Source organism: Anas acuta, chromosome 1 (assembly GCF_963932015.1).
Source record: "Anas acuta chromosome 1, bAnaAcu1.1, whole genome shotgun sequence".
In the NCBI taxonomy this organism is placed as follows: Eukaryota; Metazoa; Chordata; class Aves; order Anseriformes; family Anatidae; genus Anas; species Anas acuta.
Window position 1 is genome coordinate 109,872,010 of NC_088979.1, and position 18,958 is coordinate 109,890,967.

The 18,958-nt window shown below is 39.6% G+C and overlaps 1 protein-coding gene across 2 annotated transcripts in view; it reads right to left on the reverse strand.

The window, feature by feature from the left end:
- The window catches only part of CRYBG3 (crystallin beta-gamma domain containing 3), a 93,379-nt gene that overhangs the window by 56,012 nt on the left and 18,409 nt on the right, over nucleotides 1-18,958 (reverse strand). For both annotated transcript variants that reach the window (XM_068692523.1, XM_068692534.1), the window contains exon 3: nucleotides 9,921-10,357. In XM_068692523.1, the coding sequence (XP_068548624.1) occupies nucleotides 9,921-10,357 (437 nt within the window). The remainder of the gene's footprint in view (nucleotides 1-9,920; nucleotides 10,358-18,958) is intronic.

An 18,958-nucleotide genomic window follows, 5' to 3' on the forward strand; every position in this document is an offset into this window, starting at 1 on the left:
TTTCATTCTGCAGTTGGTATTTTGTCTGATATGCAGTGTGAAGAATTCAGGATTTATCTATAAATATAGTGTTCTGACACAAACCTGGAAAATACCTTTGTCTCCCACACCCAACTTTGCCTTCAATTTCACCCATGAACTCAGCAATTCTTAAATTGAAACCATCCAGAAACGGGATGAATAGGTTAATTTTAGACAAGACTGCCTACAGAGAGATGAAAAGAGAACCCAGCATGAAGGGGTACTATATTTACATCGCCTTGGGCTACAGATCCCAACTACCGTTTATTCCACATGGTCTGGCAAAACAAGCGTACACAGAACTTCTTGCCTATCGTGTGCCTTTTATCATTTCTCCTCATTCTTTTTGCTTTCCGTTTGTCTTCTGAGGGAATTTTATGCTCTGATTGACTGATTTGTAGTTGAAGTCTGAGGAAGACTCAGAGCAATGTGCCCTACGGAGCTCCGTGTACAAACCCAATCCTGAACAGCAGTGGCTACAGCACCATTTCATCCTGCACAGCCTCATCTCGTGGTCAGCCTCTGCCAGCGTCTCCTGCCGTACAGCTTTGCTTTTCTGCAGACTTTCCTCTTCCAAGAGTTTCTACACTGGCTGTTGTTTTAAAAAGGAACCAACCTCTTCTCCGCAGACATGGCAACTTAAGGATCCCTGACCTTTCAGTGAGAATTTGCTGCTCAGCATATTGTAACAATTTTGTCAAGGGACCTTTTATTCCTCCCGAGTTTATTTTTAGAGGACACTAGAGCGTTTGCAATCTGAACGCTCACATGCAACAAGACATTTAAAAAATGAAAACCTATTCTCCTATGTGGCAGTTGCAACTCAGTTGGCTTGCTCTAAATCTTGCTTTAAGTCTTATGAAACACATTAAGAAGCAGGCTCTGTCATGCAAAATTGCTTTAAAATGCCACTAGGGACTTGTTCCACAGACATTTAAAGTAACAATTCATTTCTGATCATCAAAAGAACACATCATTTCAGAACTTACCTTAGAAACTCTTTGCAAATTGTTTTTTCCAATTCAGATGAGGACACAGATGAAAGCCTGATTATACACAAAACCTAGCCTGTAGTTCTGTCACCCGTCACATCCTGTGAGATTCCTTCGTTCCCTTCTTAATAGGAAGCTATTCAATTCCCTATAAAGCCAAAACTCAGCTTCACAGAAGACTGTCTGACAGCAACAAGAGAAGATGTCATCATGAGTTACGTTACATTTGTCAAAAGCAGCTGCTTGTAGAGATTTCTTCTATTATGGAAGAGAAGTACAAAGTTCAAGGGGGGGCTAACTCAAGGAGGGGAGGGGTACATCTTCTGGCACATCTCGTGTAACAGACATCTTGTGTAACTTGCCCCAAAAGCGGTATTCACTATAAAACAAGCTTGTTGGTTTTGAAACCCTGAAGCAGGACGAATCTCACTACCCTGAATGTCCCCTCTCAGTGCATCCATATAGATTATATTAGTTGCAACTTTTTCAAGTGTATGCCATTAAATTGGTAACCCCTCATATTTGTACCATGCAACAAAGCAGAAAGCAGACACCCCTAGACTATTCTCAAATATAGCCAGGAAGATGTCTCAGTAAGACACAGCACTACATGGATACAGCACCTCAGATACCCAGGCAGCATGGCTTCATTTGCACAGCCTGATACCCACGTTACAAAGCCCTTGCAGCCAGCACCATGGCTGAGCTTTGGGCTTACCAGTGCTGAAGAATGAGCATATTGCTGGCTGGCCTGTTTCAGCAGCACACAACACTTGGCTCTCCCAAGGCATGCAACAGCCATTTTTCCTCTTTCACATATGCTCTCTCCAGTCCAGCCGTCTCCCATTTTTTCAAGCTTACAAGTGCATGTTTTTCCTCATTTCCTTTCATGGACCCCTGAGAAGTAGCTCCTAGGCCAGAAAGGTCTGCAGGCTACAGGCTGAAATCCACTGCTCTAAATCAGTATGTCTCTTGTGGTTCCTGTCTACCCCTCCCTAATTATTTTATAATTATGCTATTGTTTATTTTAAAATTTTCCATTTTTTTTTTCTACTTCTTGCTTAACTGACTCCTTTTTAAAAATTATGTTAAAGTCCTCTGACCTTCTTGTTGACTCCAACTTATTCAGCTAGCTATTTCTACAGTCATGTCAGATCTTTATAAATGGAAAAAATAAAAGCCTTATTGAAAAAAAAAAGCCACCGTGGGCTAACTGAAAAGTTGCCATATGCAACTTAAATCAAAGAAAATAATTTTTTTAGGCAGAGGGGATAGCTTCATGATTTAAATCTGAAGTTTGAAATACCTAGTGTCCTGGGACTTCACATTTGTATGCTCTTAAAGGTCAAAAGTTTGGTTTGAACACCGCGATTTGCACGCAGTTGATTTTGCAGGAGATTACAAAGTTAATGTTCTGTAAGGACAATTAAGAGTCAAAGACAATTTTAATAAAAACAAATGTTGTCTCCGTGACCTTGGAAGGAATGGTTTTCCTTTCCCTGGTTTCTCATGGTACTGCTTCTTGCTTACCTTCCCCATCTGGGAAAGAAGCTGTACTCAGAGTAGCGAGATCAGTGGGGGCCTGGGGCCTTGTTGTGCCGCCTCTGAGGATGTCTTTGGAGTAGGAAGCCTGTGCACATACCCCATGGTATGTGGCCCCCCTCACAGTAACTATGTGTTTCCCAGTACCAGTATCAGAATATTTCAAGTTCCTGTTGCCTCTCCTCCCAAGAGTGCTCATCTCTGAGAGGAGTCTGCCTTCATCTCCTCTGAGGCTCCCTATGAGACAGCTGAGGACAGCAAGGTGTCCCCTTGGCCTTCTCTTCTTCAGGCTGAAGGAAGCCAGTCCTTCTAGCCTCTCCTCACACTCGAGGAATTAAAGGTAGGACATCCCTCAACTCTCAAGCAAGAGTGCAGCTTTGGACCTGTTCAACTTCAAGGTGCCTGACACAAAGAAATTATTCATCCCTTTCACATACACCGATGTGAGCAGGAGTCAGCCAGATAACATCTGCAGGAGATAACACTAGAAACTGCCTCTGAACATCACAGAGGCTCACTGTGAATAGGTGGCCAAGATAACTTTGCATTCTAGCAACCCAACCACCTGCTTAAAGCAGGAACCCAGCGATACCACCTCTCTGATGCTACTTGCTACCCCAACAACAGTAAAGATGCAGGTGTGAGGAATAAGCCCTTTATGGCAAATAACGCCAAAGCCTGAACGATTACACTGCAGGTACAAAGAACTCCCAAACTTCACGGTAAAATTTCTAAGAAACAGACTCTATTAAGTTACTACATTGCAAAGCTCATTAACCCAATAAAAAAAAATCAGTGGAAAAAAAAAAAAAAAAACACCAACAAACAATGTAGAGTTAATTTTCAGCTTAATTAATTTAGCTGGATTTTGCATCATGCATGTGTTATGAATTACCCTTAAACTAGAAGCTTTCATCCTTCAGAAAGGCACAGGTCTCTGTTTCGGTGCCAGCAGCCACCTTTCCTCTGGCCCACATCCCAGCTGTGGGCAGGGAAGCTCCTGGCGGTGAGGCCTGGGCCCACGTTTCCTTCACCACAGAGTCCCGGCACCAACCCAGCCGGCTCCTGCAATGTGTTGCTAAACCCCAGCACAGGCTTCGTCTTCACAAGCTCACCCACAGTTCACCACAGAGGCTTTGGCTCCCATTGAAATCTGAGAGCCTGTGGATAGCTTGGTGTGCATAGACATGCTTCTGGAAGAAAAGATTTAAGAAAAACAAAGCCCTCTGTTACTTCACTGACTGCTAAGTCCTTCCACAGGAGCTTGGTATACCCCTCCAACTACTACTGGACGTCTTCCTCCACAACTGACCACCACAAGCATTAGTGGTAGGATGTCACAAGCCTGATCCTTCCCCAGGAGTCTTCTAAATCCATTTGAGGCCCCATTTGGCTGTCCTAGAAGGGCAGAGTTCTCCCACACTGTTTATTCCCCTCTTGAGGGGCAGCAGGTTGCTCCAGCAGTGACTCACTGTACATCTGAGCACCAGCAACTGAAAAACGCTGCACTTTCACCTTTGGTTTCTGAAGGCAGAAGCCAGAAAGCCATGGGAAGAGCAATTCCCATGTCCCTCTCATCCCCCTCTCCCCCCCGCTACCTCTGCCCCTCACTCCTCACTGTGCTACCCCAAGCCTATGTGCACACTCGTGGTTTAAAACTCTCGGGTCTTGTGTGTAAAATAGGTCCTGGTTAGGCAATTACAGAGAAGGACACGGCTCCGTTCACAAGATGGATTCGATTTCAGCAAATGCCTCACTAGCTTCCTCACTCTCCTACATTATTCCTCAGGAGTTACCTGGTGAGACCGTTGCTTGGAATTAAGTGATTTTCTTTCTGTTCATTTATTCTTGATTCTGTGCCAAACACATCTATTGAGAAAGGTGAATGCTGCTACTACTTACTGAACCAAAACCACAATACACAATCAATCAGACAAATTAACGGTTGTTTTTTCAGGTCACCACAAGACTGCATCTGACCAGTAATACAAAGGTGAATGACAAGCTCTGAAAGAGACATGTTAACCACATTTATCAGAAGGATTTTATCATCTGCATTTCTGACAGAGCAAAATAAAAGGATAGCCTTTTTGACAGTACGAAAATGGAAACACTATGCAATTAGATGTGTAGCAATTGGTTTTCTAGACTTTAAAATCCAAAAACCTCCAACCCTCACAACACTTAATAATGTATTACCTAGTAGATCTGTACCTGGTCTCAAATTTGTCTCTCCTCATGGCTACCTCCCTTTCTGAATGAAATAGCTTGCAATGCTCTAGCTAAACTACTACGAGGACTTGGCTCCTGGTAGGGTGCAAAGTGTAAAAGCAAACTGTTTTGAACACTGCTTTTGAAATCATCCCCTCTCATCTTCTACTTACAGTTAGGAAATCCTTGCAGTTGTGGGTTGGGAATTCTTTCTCACTTCCACAAGGGTCATAACAGAAGGGAGAAGTCAAAATCTTTACTACTTTGTTAAATTTGGGTATTAGCATTTTAACCAATGGTCAGGATTTTACAGTCGAAACATTTAGAGTTTTCAGCAACTTTTCAGCTCATCAGTCATGTTCAGCAATGCAACAAGACTTCTTGCTAAACTCCAGAACAAGCCATGCAATTTCACAAGTTAAGCATTGTTAAGCATCGTTAAGCATTTCACTATACACAACATCCACTTATTGTTCATGAATGCTATAAAAAGAAAAAAAATTATGAGAATATAGGAAAATGGCAGTCAACAGAGATCTAGGCCATCAGATGCAATTTTTTAAATTGTATTTATTTATTTTTAGTTATTATTTTTTCCCTGGGAAAAAAGAAAAATAAGTTGTTAAAATTACAAGTTATGTTCTCAGTCACGTGTGAAGTGTACTGCCTATTACCTTGACTGGTATTCTTGAGAACATGGTAGGTACCTACTGCAGGAAGTCCATTTTCAGGGGTCTTTTGGAAATAGCCTCAATTTTCAAACAAATTGCTGCTTGTTAGTTAAAGGCAAGAAAGATGGGAGCAAACCCATGTTTTATGTTATCTACATTATGAAATCTTGGACTTTCCCATAGAGACTTTCAGTGGTGAGAAATTAAATGTGTCCCCACTATTTCATTGGTTTTACTTTTAGGGCTTATTTTGTTAATTAAAGGTTGTTTTTTAACTTCATTAAGAAGGAGTGCAAAGGCTAAAACTAAACATGAACTTTCCGCTTTTATACTTAGCCCTCAACCACTGGGGACGCTAAAGATTTTTCCACATATATTAGCCCATACCTTGTCTGTCTTTTTCCTACTGACTGCCAAACGAGCACTATTTTACCATTGTACTTTAGTGACCTCAGCCCTTCATCATGAACCTTCTATAGAACAGGGCAAGCCCAATTGCTTGCTTCAGTTCTCAAACCTTAAACCATCCCAGACAACTGGAAAACTAATGGATGCAATAACTGGAGACTTAGCAAACCCAACTCTCCTCACCCTATCTTCAGTGCTGCAATTATTACATTACTGTCCACAGTAATTCTTGCCTAGAGACTTTGTCCAATTTATCATGGTTTTATGCTCTACGCTTCTCCTTTACCACATGCTGCTGCCTGGATTAAAGAAGCAGAAGCCCTGAAGGTACAATTACCACTGAGCCAGCCAGGCAGGGTGATGGAGAAATAACATGGCCTACACGTTTCATCCCTCACGAACATGCACTCCACAGACTGAGTTCACAAATTCCACTCTGCTTGGATCAAGGCCTGGAAACTTGAGTTTCTACCCAAGGCCAGGCCTCCCACTGAGGGCAGAACTAACCTCTGTCTACAGGTCAGAGCAGTCTGATTTCCTGGTATTTTGCAAAATAATGCTTTAAGGACATGAGGTTAATAAAGTTGTCTGGGTAGATGCTCTGAGACTACTTGGTATGCATTAAGCTCTGAAAGTTTTTTAAAAAAAAAGCACACCAAAACCAGACAACTCCCATGGGGATTATGCAATCTAACAACTGTTCCTCTTTTACTTACCGTTGTAGCCTCCTCTCTAAGCAGAGATAACGTCCAATTTAATATTTAACAGTAGTTTAGAATTAACAAATTCATTTAGAATGTTCCTTGCGACAAAGGAAACAGTTACAAGATCAGTAATACATGCTTGCAGTGGTCTGGAATATTTGTAAAGCCCTACATTTCAACTTGTCTCTACAATAAATGTTGAAACTACATTTTAACGTAACCATCAATGGAATCAATCATGCCTTTGAACATGTATGGATCACTAACATATCTCACCTGCTTTCTGGGACCTGATCCTCAAGAGATTAGCAGAAGACCATGTTCACACCACCACTTTCCTTTATGGCATCCACACAACATCCAGTTCCTTTGTGCTACATCCCCCCACCCTCCCATCTCTGTTCATATTCTTTTAGGACCCACATCTAGCTACTTCTTAGTACTTGCTACAAACCTATCAGGCCACCTGTAGGTAATCAGGAGTGCTTTTACACTTTAATAATGCTAAATGAAGATTAGTTAACCTTTAAAAAAGAAGCTAATACTAAAGAGAAGAAAACCCTGCTCCACATCCTTTACATTTCTCTGTACTATAAGAAAACAAAAATTACATAATCACCTCCATAACATAAAAAGAAATATTATTGATTCAAACTTCTCTAAAAGGTAAACAGTGCAAACCTCTGCTTCCACACAGTTGTTTCAATTTCTCTTCAGTAATTGCTTCAAAAACACAGAAATTGCAGAGATTGTCTAACTCTTTAGTACACTGAGCCAAAAAGGGCAGAATGTACACTGTACTTTTGAGAACAAGTTTAAAAGGAAAATGACTGTTTTAATGCTTTTCCAATTTTATAATGGCTACATTTAAGAGTCAGTTTCTGGGGAAAAAAATTCATTTTGTATATACACCAACTCACTTCTACCTTCAAACCAGTAACAGACATTTTTATATTCTTGCCTGACTATGAAACATGTAAACTACACAGAGAAAAAACTAGACCTAGACTTAGACTAACCTAGACTTAGACTAACCTAGACTTAGACTAACCTAGACTTAGACTAACCTAGATTTGCCTAGGTTATCTAACAAGATAGGCCAATGTAAGATACGTCTGATTGAAAATGCCAACTGCAACTTTGATTTCAATAAAATCGGCATAACTCTAAAAATACTTGCAGCACAAAGCAAGGTCACTTCAGTGAGCTAGTACCCATACCTTCTGAACTACTGAAGTTTTATTAAAGCCATATGTATAAATCCTGATCATTCTGAAGACTGAGACCATCTGACCCTTTCAATTGTGCGTACAGACTGCCCAGCACCTCTTTAGTGCTGAACATCTACTCAAATGCAGAAGTATAACATGAACAGAAAGCAAAACTAAATCTCAACACTTTGTCACTTCCCCTGCTCCTACTCACAGACCTGTAAGCATCAAAACAAAATGAAAGTCAAACTAATCTCTTTCACACTTTGAAACACTTCGAAAAGGCAGCAGAAGTGACATTGCCATGTTGAGTTCACCACATTTTGGGCCTTCATCTGAATCTCCAGTACTCATAGTCATCCAAATACACTGGAGAGTCTGAAGGTAAATTACAAGAGCACAGCAGAAAAGCAGATTTGACTTTGTTGTCAAAATGCACGAGGAAAAAAATTGTACAGAGTACAGATTGCCCCCATAAGGTGAGTAATACAATCAATAGCTGTGTGCGGAGAGAATCAGCAAACAGTGAAGAAAATACAGCAGAAAGTATGTTGCAATATGATATGGAAGAAACTATGTGGAATGAAGTAAAAAGTGAGAAAGAGCTGTTAATGTCTATTGTCTTTTTTTTTTTTGACTGTGTATCTGCACAGCCCCTGGCATTATAGCACGCAACTTCACCTTTAGTTTCCAGAATACACTGCAAAAACAGTGAACAGCAGTGAGAGTGATGAAGCAAGCCAGCCTGTTGAACACCGTTTAAGAAAAGCAGTTTGTTTAGAAACCAGACCAAATAGCATAATGCACCTAGGGCACTTCAGATAACTAAAGGGAGGGGAAACTCATACACAGGCCAGGGAAGTGGTCATGGGCTGCAACTTGCACTTTGGAAAAAGTGTCAGTGCAACATATGCTAGTACATTAAGAATCCATCATAAAAACTGGTTGATTGTCACAATTATAGGATCATAACAGAGACTGGGTTGGAAGAGATCTTAAAGGTCATCTAATCAATCAGATCAAAACCAAAGAGCTCTAAAGAGAACGCAACCACTATTACTACAAATTACGAACAGTTCTATATCCTATGCTCAGTTCACCTGCCAGTTCTGAAACCTATGACTTACTTCCCCTTCACCAACCATAGGAGTACCACAATAGCAATAATACCCCAAATCATTACTTTTGGTTTAAAATTTGAGTATGTACCCTGGGCAGTACTGAAAACCCAAGTAAAAATTAATTACAGACTCATCATCTTTGGGCAAGTTCATATTCTAGGCACCTATCAGAAACCGGACGAGTATCACATACACACACACATGTAACCCAAACGGAAGCTGTATTAGCCCACGTAGTCAAATATTCAACCTAAGTGCTACAAATGCTTTTGGAATTCTATTATCTATGTTTATACTAGAGTCAGAAAATTTTGTAATATACAGTGTGGACCACAGCCAAGATTTTAGCTTTTCTACTCACAAACACACATCAGTGCCTGTGGCACCTTTTTTTTTTTTTTTTTTGGAAATATTACAGGACTGTTAAGGATGTTCCATACTTAGGCTAATTGAGTATTTTACATAACCTTCTTTTCATTAAAAAAAACAAAACTAAGAACAAAGGGAAGCAACATAAATAAACAAAAAAATGCCTAGTCAAATAAACCAGGAAAGATAATTTAAAAACTTCAGAAACCTTCATTGCAGAAGTAAAAACACAGAACTAGTTAAATTTAAAAATGAGAAACCTTTTAACCTTTATTTAGCCCACAATACGGATGTAAACAAGCTTGTATTTTCTTTCTTTTTTTTTTTTTTTTTTTTTTTTTTTTTTTTTTATTTTAAATAGGTCTACAATACTGAATGTATTCCTAAATGCCACAATTTTCTCCCTTCATGCTTAGAAGGATCTACAGTGGATTTATCATTCGTGGTCAGAAGATTTCTAGAAAAAACATTTTTAAAGTTGTATTTTGTAGCATTTGATGTCTCCCCATTTATTTAAGGTTGTTACTATTTGCACAAAGATGAGTCAGGGACACTCCATTCATCCTTAGAAATGACAGTCACCAGTTCTCAACTCAACAAAATTTGTCACTTTAGTTCTCCGCACACACACACACTTTTTAATAATTTAATATTAAATTATAAAACTTACTTTCGCACATCTGCAGATCGTTTTTGACCTCTTTCTATATCCTTTGAGCAATCTTTCCCAATGTTATTTGGGATCACGTCATCTTTATTTACAGAGTCCTCTTTCATTCCAGCTGTAGAACAAACAGGCTCTTCAGTTTTTTGATGCTGTGGATGTATGTCCTCCATAGGAGTATTTGTGTTCTGTAAATCCTTTTCACATCTGTTGGGTTCATCTTGGAAGGTAGACTGTTTAGATTCTACCAAAGAAGATTTTGTTGTGAGATTAAATAAGCTTCCAAGAAACTGAAAAAAACCTTCTCGGGGTTGCTTGTCTTTATCTGCTGTTTTTATTCCAGGAGTCAAACTAGGAAGGCTATTAGCCTTTTTCAACTCCTCTTGGGTTTCAGACTTGTTAAGTTCTTCTGTGGAATGGTTCTTTTCTTCATTTTGACAAACCTAAAATAAATATGAGAAGTAGATAAAGAAGACATTACCTTTCATTTTCCTGCATTCCCCAAATCCTTAGTATTTATTTGCTTCTATATATTGTATTCTTTAAGGAGATCTCTAGTTTAAAAGTTCATTTTAAAATCAAAGCCCTGTGCTCTCTTTTTCTCTCTATGTACTAAAAAGCCAAAAGGGCTATACAGGCTGGAAGATTCACAAAGCAGCTGCTGGGGAAGTAAAGCACAGAAGGACAGCTTCAATTTGCAGGGAAAAATAAAAAGACAGCAACAAAACAGAGGAACAAGCAAAGAACTATTTTTCACACCCTTTTATTACAAGCAAACAGAAGAGTTTCTTAGTTAATACTAGGGCACATTCAATATTATTTACTGACATGTATGTTCTGCCACAAGGAGATTATGAGATTAGGCCTGAAAACAGAACTTCAAATGAAAGAAAAGTTGCTTTCAGCAGCTCTTTCTTAAAAGATCATATAAGGGAAATTACACACTGGTGTGTTAACGGACAGCCAGTTGATTTTCTTATTGCTTCTGAAACTTCTGACTCTTACTGCTTGGAGTTAGGTGCCACCCATCTGCAGCAAGGACATGCTCTGGTCCTGCTGTGCACTGAACCAGCAGAAGAAATTCCACAAACTGGCACTCACACTCCTGCTTTCATGTTACACCCTGAGACCAATTCAAGTGTACCAACAAGTACTTCAGACTCCAATCTGCTCAAAAATGAAGCTTCATGAACAAAACTATATGCACTTGTGAGATTAACTGTTTTCGGCTTACAAATACATACAAATACACCATAGCGAAATACAAATGCAGCCGTAAACACACCAAGTCCTACACACCACTACTTCCCTGCACCCAATGCACAACAGCTGTTTAAAGCCCACTGAAAATAACTCATATTAACACTGTTTCTCACCTCCTTTAAGCCACAGAGGCAAGGCAAGCTCTGTTCCTCACCAGTTCATACCCTTGAATTTCCTTGGTATCACCTCTTACAGATCCAAGAACTGCTGCCCAAGACCGTGTTATTTCTGCCAACACTAATCTGCCCCAAAAGGTGCTGCTACTTCACAAACACTACGTTAAACCCATTTTTAGCTTCCCAGTCTGGAAATACTTTTTCTCCTCCAAAATTTCTGGGGAGCTCCTCCCCCCAATATTCTTCATCCTCAGCCTTCATAGAGGGTGCTAGATACCGTTGCTGCCTACTCCATATTTACCGTATAATCCTTGTAATTTCAGTCCTTCTTTCAACCCAGTTTATTAGAACAGAATAAAGTTAGATCAAATATATCCTGTTCAGCAGGTGGGACAGGAGAACATGAATAAAAAGTTCTGCACAAGTTTTAGTCGTGTCAATATCATCTTTGGATATCAAATGGGGTAACACCTACCCATCCAATCTAAGCAGAAAGTTACTATTTTCATTAGTTTGCTAATCCTGTTTCAATTTGAAAATATATTTTTCTAAAGTAATTAAACAAATATGTTAATTTGTTAATGGTTCATCTATGATCATGCTAATGATGAAAAAACTTTTAACGAACACCCTTTTCATGGTTGGAGAAACATTAATTTCTTTAAAAATTGCAAGCAACACTTAGGGATGCTGAGGCAGTGGTCTTTAATCTTCAAGCAATATTTTGTCACCTTTTCCATCAAAGAATAGATGCACTTGCTTCATATGAAAAGGTTAGATTTATGTGTTGAAAATAGAATTGCTCATGTGAGGATAGAAATTGAAAGGCACTAATGTGTCCTTCAGAAATCCATGCAACCTGTTTTGTCTTCATACAGGTAAGAGAGTTAAAAAAACACATTTAACTTTTAGCTTTCAGAAGTGTGGTAAGTCAAACTCTAGACTTTTTGTTCCACCTGTGACAAACTCCACCTGCTCCCCCACATACTGTGCTTATCCACTGCAGCTATATCTCTCAAAGGGGATGCAGTCATCCTTGTAGCATTTAGAGAATTAGCCCTTTGCAAGTCAAATCTATCCAGGCCCATCCCTGGAAATGAAACAGAAGACAGCTTACAGGAGTACCATAGTGCTGGCTGGTATCTGTAGTTCTAGACAAACTGACCAAGTAGCATGCAAACCTGAGATGAATCTCTTGGGCAATTAACTTTATCTCATATGAACTAAGTACTGTCAAGGAGGAAAGAAGAAAATTTAATTTCCAAAATTTGATGATACATGAATGACTTACTGTAATCAACTTCAGAGTTCTACTGTCATAGTTTCTTCCTTCACTTTGATTTATATCTTAGCATTGTTCAATACCTGTTTTTGATTTAACTTTAAGTGAGGGAGGGTATTTCTCCCTTGTTCTGTGATTAACATAGTTCACATACATTTGTCAGGCTTAAAAGAGTATCTCAGTGCAGGAAGTGCATACAAACCTTATTGCTTTTTTTCTGCAGATCTAATTGTTGCAGGCTATAAACGTTTTTCTTGATTACTACAATATCTATGAAATTAACAATTCAATATACTAACTACAGAAGAAAATATTACATTCAACACTTGCCAACTATTTACTTTTTCTTCCTCTCTCTCTCTCTCTTTTTTTTTTTTCTTCAGATATCTGCATTCAGGAATGTTTTCTTCTAATAGGAACTGAGACTTCAAACATGGCTAAATCTCTACATATGGAATTCTTCCCCTAGCAGCTCTGAGGCATTATGCTTGCAAAGACACTGCTTCTTACTAATAAGCATAATTCATATCCTGCATGAAAAGCTGTTTTGCAGTCTCTGTTTCCAGAAACAGAAACCTATTTAGACTTTTCTTGCTCTTTAATCTTTCTTTCCTTACTTAACTGCTGCTAAATCAAAAGAACAGGAAGTTTTATTATGAAAGGGTCCTTCCATACCTTTAACCATAAGTGGTGTCTTGCATAATAAAGCCCTGGAGAACATTTACACTATGCTTACTTGACGATATATGTGGATATTAAGTCCCAACACAGAAGCTATGCAAATCTTTCTTCCCTCCATTCAATATAATCAATCCTACTCTCCGTAAATTCTCCCCTCTGCTCCACGTTGCTACAAAAGAGAGCATCAGCTCTTGATGCTTTATCAGTCACACATAAAACCTCAATCCAAAGTCTGAACCACTATTCAGGCGTTAATACAAACAAAACTGTTCCTGCCACAGATTTTAAAGTTTGTATTTTAAGATAATGGTGCATTCAAAGTAATTAGGCTAAAGCACATGACCTGTAAATCCAGTAAGCCATTAACACAGCAGGAGCCTTCAGACACAAGCGCCTGAACACCACAGCACTACAACAGCAATTGCAGAAGGCAACATCACGGTAACTTTCACTTATTATTTCCTATGGCACTCTCTGAGCTTGCCTCTGACAGAAGCCACCAGCAAATGCTTCGGATAAGCAGAAAGGGTGCAGGGTGTATGCAAGCAATCCTTTCCCTGGTACGTCCCAGCAATTTTTAGCAGTCTGGGCTTCTACTTCACCCTAACAGAGAAGCGACATCTGCATGAATATTAAACTAGAGCAGTTTGGTATTCACAGTGCTGGAAAAATACCAGACCATGGCACTAGTTAGACTTCATTTCATCAGTTGAAAATAAATAGACCCTCCTGCAGCATCACAGAAGTCTAAACAGTTTCTCAGGCATACCACAGAAACAATAGCTTTGGGATGAAGATTTACCTCCCTTGAGATCCTTACTGGTGCAAGGAAAGCCCTAAGTTGCCTTGTCACAGTACTGTCTTTCTGGAGAGCTCCTTTCACATGCAGACTGCCAGCAGTCTGCCCCTTGCCTCCCCATTCCCATCCCCTATGAGCTTTCCTGCTCGTGACATGCTTCATAAGCCTTTAATTAATCTTTATTCCTTTAGCAACTCCTTACTCAAAGTTTCACTGGGCAAGCCCTGAGTCACCTGGCCTGACCTTGCACCTGTAAGCAGGAGGCCAGACCAGATGCCAACCTGGTGTCCCTTCAACCAGGGTTATCCTATGGTCCCGAGACCTCACACACAACCAAGCTGGCATGGAGGGGAAACTTGGCAGAGCGTGAAACAAGATCATGGCTTAAATCAGGTGACTGAAGAGACTGCAGTAATGACGGGAGCTGTATTTACTGTGCTGTCAGGTGGTGCAGTCTCACCTTGCTTGAGCAACCACTGCAGAGAAGCACTAGCAGCCCGGACTTAGAAGACGAGCCCACCGTGTCGTGTCTTGAGCCTGATTGCCATCTGAGCTGATTTATTCAACAGTAGGCTAGGTATGTTTTCCAGGCTGTGATCCACTTCTGGCTGTAGCACAGATATACGGCCTGAACCCAGCTGCATGCAGGCAGCCCAGCACAGGGCTCGCTGCTGGTGTGAGCAGCTCCCCTGACGTGCAGAGCCCAGCAGCAGCCTGACCAGCGGCTGCTCTGCCAGCTTTGCCCAGCCTCTGACACACGGCGTGAGCAGCAGCCTTGGTAGCTGCAACCCTCTCGGCAGCCGAGTGGGAAAAGTTCACATTGCCAGAGGTTTTCATTTGGCAGGGTTTGTGTCAGTCTGCCAGGAATATGATCTCTTTTATTGCCCTAACAAGTGAATTAAATGAAAACAGGGACAGCATTAAAACACAGATCTCCGTGAACAAAGGATTAGCTCCCAGCCACAACAGCCAGACATTTTGGGTTTCGCTCGCCGAGAGCAAACACTCATAACAAAGCAGCAACTCTAGACAACAGCCTGGAGATCTCCCACAGACAGCTTGTCTTACTACAGGGGAAGCTGCCAACGGAGAACACCCTGCAGACCTGCAGACAGATGCACCTCTGCACTCTATCCACCTCACCTCACCACAGGTACTGTTGCAAGAGAAGACAGACAGACATCGGGATTTCAGGGTACTTACCATTTACCCCAGGGACCCTCAGTCAGTCATTTAACCCCAGCAATTTACTCATTCAAGAAATAGTCACAGAATTTCTTTTCATGAGCGTGTAGTTGTTTCAGATTAAAGTTTTGGGTTTACAAAGTAGTGTGCTAAGGCACCACTGCCTCAAATACTGGAAAATTAATGATGTTCCTTGGCTTAGCTTTGACCTTTCAACACAGCCAGGATGACCACATTTCATTTCACAATTCCTGAGCATCTCATTAGGTCTCAACAGCTCTACAGTATGTAAATCTTGTATGCTAAGCAAAATCCACACAGAAATAGCTTGAGTTGCTGGCAGATTAGTACATTCCCAGGAGGAGCCCCTGCTGCATGTTTTTCAGCACATTTTCCTTCTCTGGGAGGGTAAAGCATCTTTGCTGTAATCTCCCACTTGTTTTGCAATGAGTGGGACATGCTGAGCCACATGAAAAAGGCTTTTGTTTTTTTTTTTCATCTAGTATGAGGCAAAGAAGTTAGGCACTCTCAAGCAACAGGAGACAATACTTACTGAAAGACCCTATTTCCTACTGCAACCCTGATGAAAAAGAACTGGACATAGTGAGAAAGATTAGGAATAAGAATTCTCTAAGAAAATTGCCATAGTATGAAGAGAAATTCAGGAAAAGGAACTATCAGGCAGTACATCATCAGCAGAAGTAAGAGTCTCCTGTTGCAAGTGTTCGTTCCTGAGACAAATGGATTTAAAAACCACACTGTCAAAATGTTTTTGTTTCTTTTTATTACAGCAGTAATTAAAGTGGAGGAGATGATGTAAGGGATCTCTCCACCATTGTCAAAAACTGTTTATCTTAACTAAATGATAGCTTTAAAATAATAAGAGAAAAGAAAACAAAGAATAACAAAGAAAGCCTTGGGGGCTTTGGGGGTTTTAAGTTAGAGGTGAGTTCTGTATTTCCACAAATAACAGATGTTTTGAACCTCTGAACCTCTTGGCGTTTTCATACTGCACAGTTTTCTTTCCACATCCTCCTTTCTCTGCTTGTTTTGACATGAAAAAATCAGGTCATGACAACAATGGAAGACGAGTAACTAGAAAACTAATGAAATCACGACAGCTTCATAATCAGCTGTGTTAAACAACAGGAAGGAATTTTTAGTTAAATCATATTGGCTTTGCATTTCTTTTTAATATACCCATTTAAATTCAATGACTATTCAACATTTGGAAAGAGAGTGGCCTTTGTTGAAAGTTCAGCACCAGGACTTTTAAAATCTGTTTATCCATTTGAATTCTTGAAACACCGAGGGGACCTTAACACATTTCATTTGTCAGACAATGAAAGAAAAGATTAAACAAACATGCTCTGAAACTCTGGTGTTCATTTAAAATTTGAGCAAATACTCAGACTCACCTTCCCTGACAAGCAAACAGAAAGCCAGGTGGTAAGGGGAAAGATTTCAAATGAAAACAAAGAGAGGAACAATTTGAAATAAAGTTTCTGCAGTGTAACCTTTAAGTGGAATTGTAAATTCAGGCAAAGCCTCTAGAATGACAAAGCGAACTTTACAATTTATGAAGTTCTGTTTACACAAGTAACAATAACTTCCAAACTTCTCCCTCTGAATTTTCTCCTGAAATTACTGTAAAGCTCTGATTAAAGACTAAGAATTGGTACTCCTGTCTCAATATATTAACATCTCTTTATTACTCGGTCTAGTATAGACCCTGAGAGAATTAAGTTGTCTTATTTCAGTTCTTTCCTCTGTGTTCTCCCAATATTATTCTTCCATTGCCCTTTAATGAAAATGCATTTATGAACACAAAATGACTTCCATTCTCTTTACTTGGTAATATCCTGATATTCAAAAATAATTTTAAAAAAGGTCAAATTAATCTTTTCAATGCAAAAAAAAAAGTGTGCACAAGCAGGCAGTACATTGGTAAGAGGGTGAGACAGTGCAATTTCCACCCATTTCCATTAAATTATAATGGCAGGTTTTAGCTTCTGGCATCACCCTCCTCCTCATCTGTCTCCTCAGTGGTTTTACGTGCCAGACTCAGCAAGGTTTAAGCCTACTCTTTTTTCATTCATCCTGAAACAAAGTTCCCTTCTCAAGATCTTCTTTGAAGAATGACTGTAGTAAAAAGTGATACACATTTCAGGATCATATTTTTTAAAATCTTTGGCACTACAGAGGAACTTACCAGGATACTAGGTAGGATGAAATGTCTTCCCAAACACATACTGCTGTTAACACCATTAATTTAACAAAGTGTCCTGGGCAAACAGAAGATTCTATGTACTCTCTAAAATTTCATTTCAAAGAATATTCAAATAGTTTCCAAAGAGAAAAAGATTTGCCGTTGGATTCCACAAGAAAATCCTGATCATGCAAACTCCAAAACATTTTGGTTTTGCTTTTCATTCACTGCTGTAAGCTGCAACAACTACACTTTTAGCAGTAACTTTTTTTTTTTTAAATCACAGTTGGCAGTAATATTCCACCTCCCTTGACTCCTGAAAGTCAAATAATCTCTCTCATTTCTAACTATTAGGTCTATACCAGAGGTATTCAGCAACCATTCGCACACGTGCTGAGGTGATATAACTTAGACAACACACATATGAAATAAAGATAATATGAAATAAAACCACGTTACAGAAAAGTATGTGGTAAATTAAGACATTAGGCTTAATTTTGATTTCTTTTTGTAGAACTTAAAATTAATGATAAAGTCAGAATTAGGGACACTCAGTAAGAACAGATACATATATTCACCAAATTCAAAGATTTTTTTTAAACATGAATTACACACTAGATGTAAACTGATGTGATCTAGAAATACAGAACTAATTAGGCTGAGAGGAATCTGGCTGGGGAGGTCACGTAGTCTAAGCTCCTGCTCAAAGCAGCTCCAGTTAGAGCAGGGCTTCAGCCAGCTGAGTTTTGAATATTTCCAGGGATAAAGGTCCCACAACTTTCTAGGGTAACTTTTGTCAATATTTGACCACCATTATGGTAAAATGGGAAAAAAGTAAGATAAACTGTCATAGCTAACTGGGATTTCCCACATTCCAATTTGCACCCGTTGCCTCTTGTCCTGCTTGTTGCAACTCCAATAAGAATCTGGCTCCATCTTCTCACATAATTGCAGTCTTTGACATCATATCTTAATACTTTACCTACCATTTAAATACAGCCATCTTTATATTACCTTGAAATTAAATTAATGTGAGAAAGCAGGGCTGCAGAGTTATCTCTTCTCAATGTTCATAGTATACAGGAGTACTTATCACAGGCCAATTAGCAACTGGTTTAATTTGTAGCAAGCAAGCTTTAGATTGGATGTTGAGAAAAGAGTTTCTAATTAGAGGGCTTATGAAATTAGTGGGACAGTTGTCTGACAAAGTTGCAGAGATCTTAGAGATCTCCATCCCTGGAGGTCTTTAAGAACAAGTCAGACAAACTTCTATCAGGTATGACAGATACAGAGGTCTCACCTTGGGGCAGAGGAGTGGGCTAGATAATCTCTGCAGTGCTTTCTGGCTCTGCATCTTCTATGAAGACTGAGACTGTCTCTGGTTAATCCAGGCAACTAGTACCCAGGCTTGAGCCTTTGGGCTGAATTATAAAATATTTAAAGGTATCAAAATACTGACGTCTAAATTACGCACTTGGTAGATTACATTTGTACCTACCTTCTCAAACT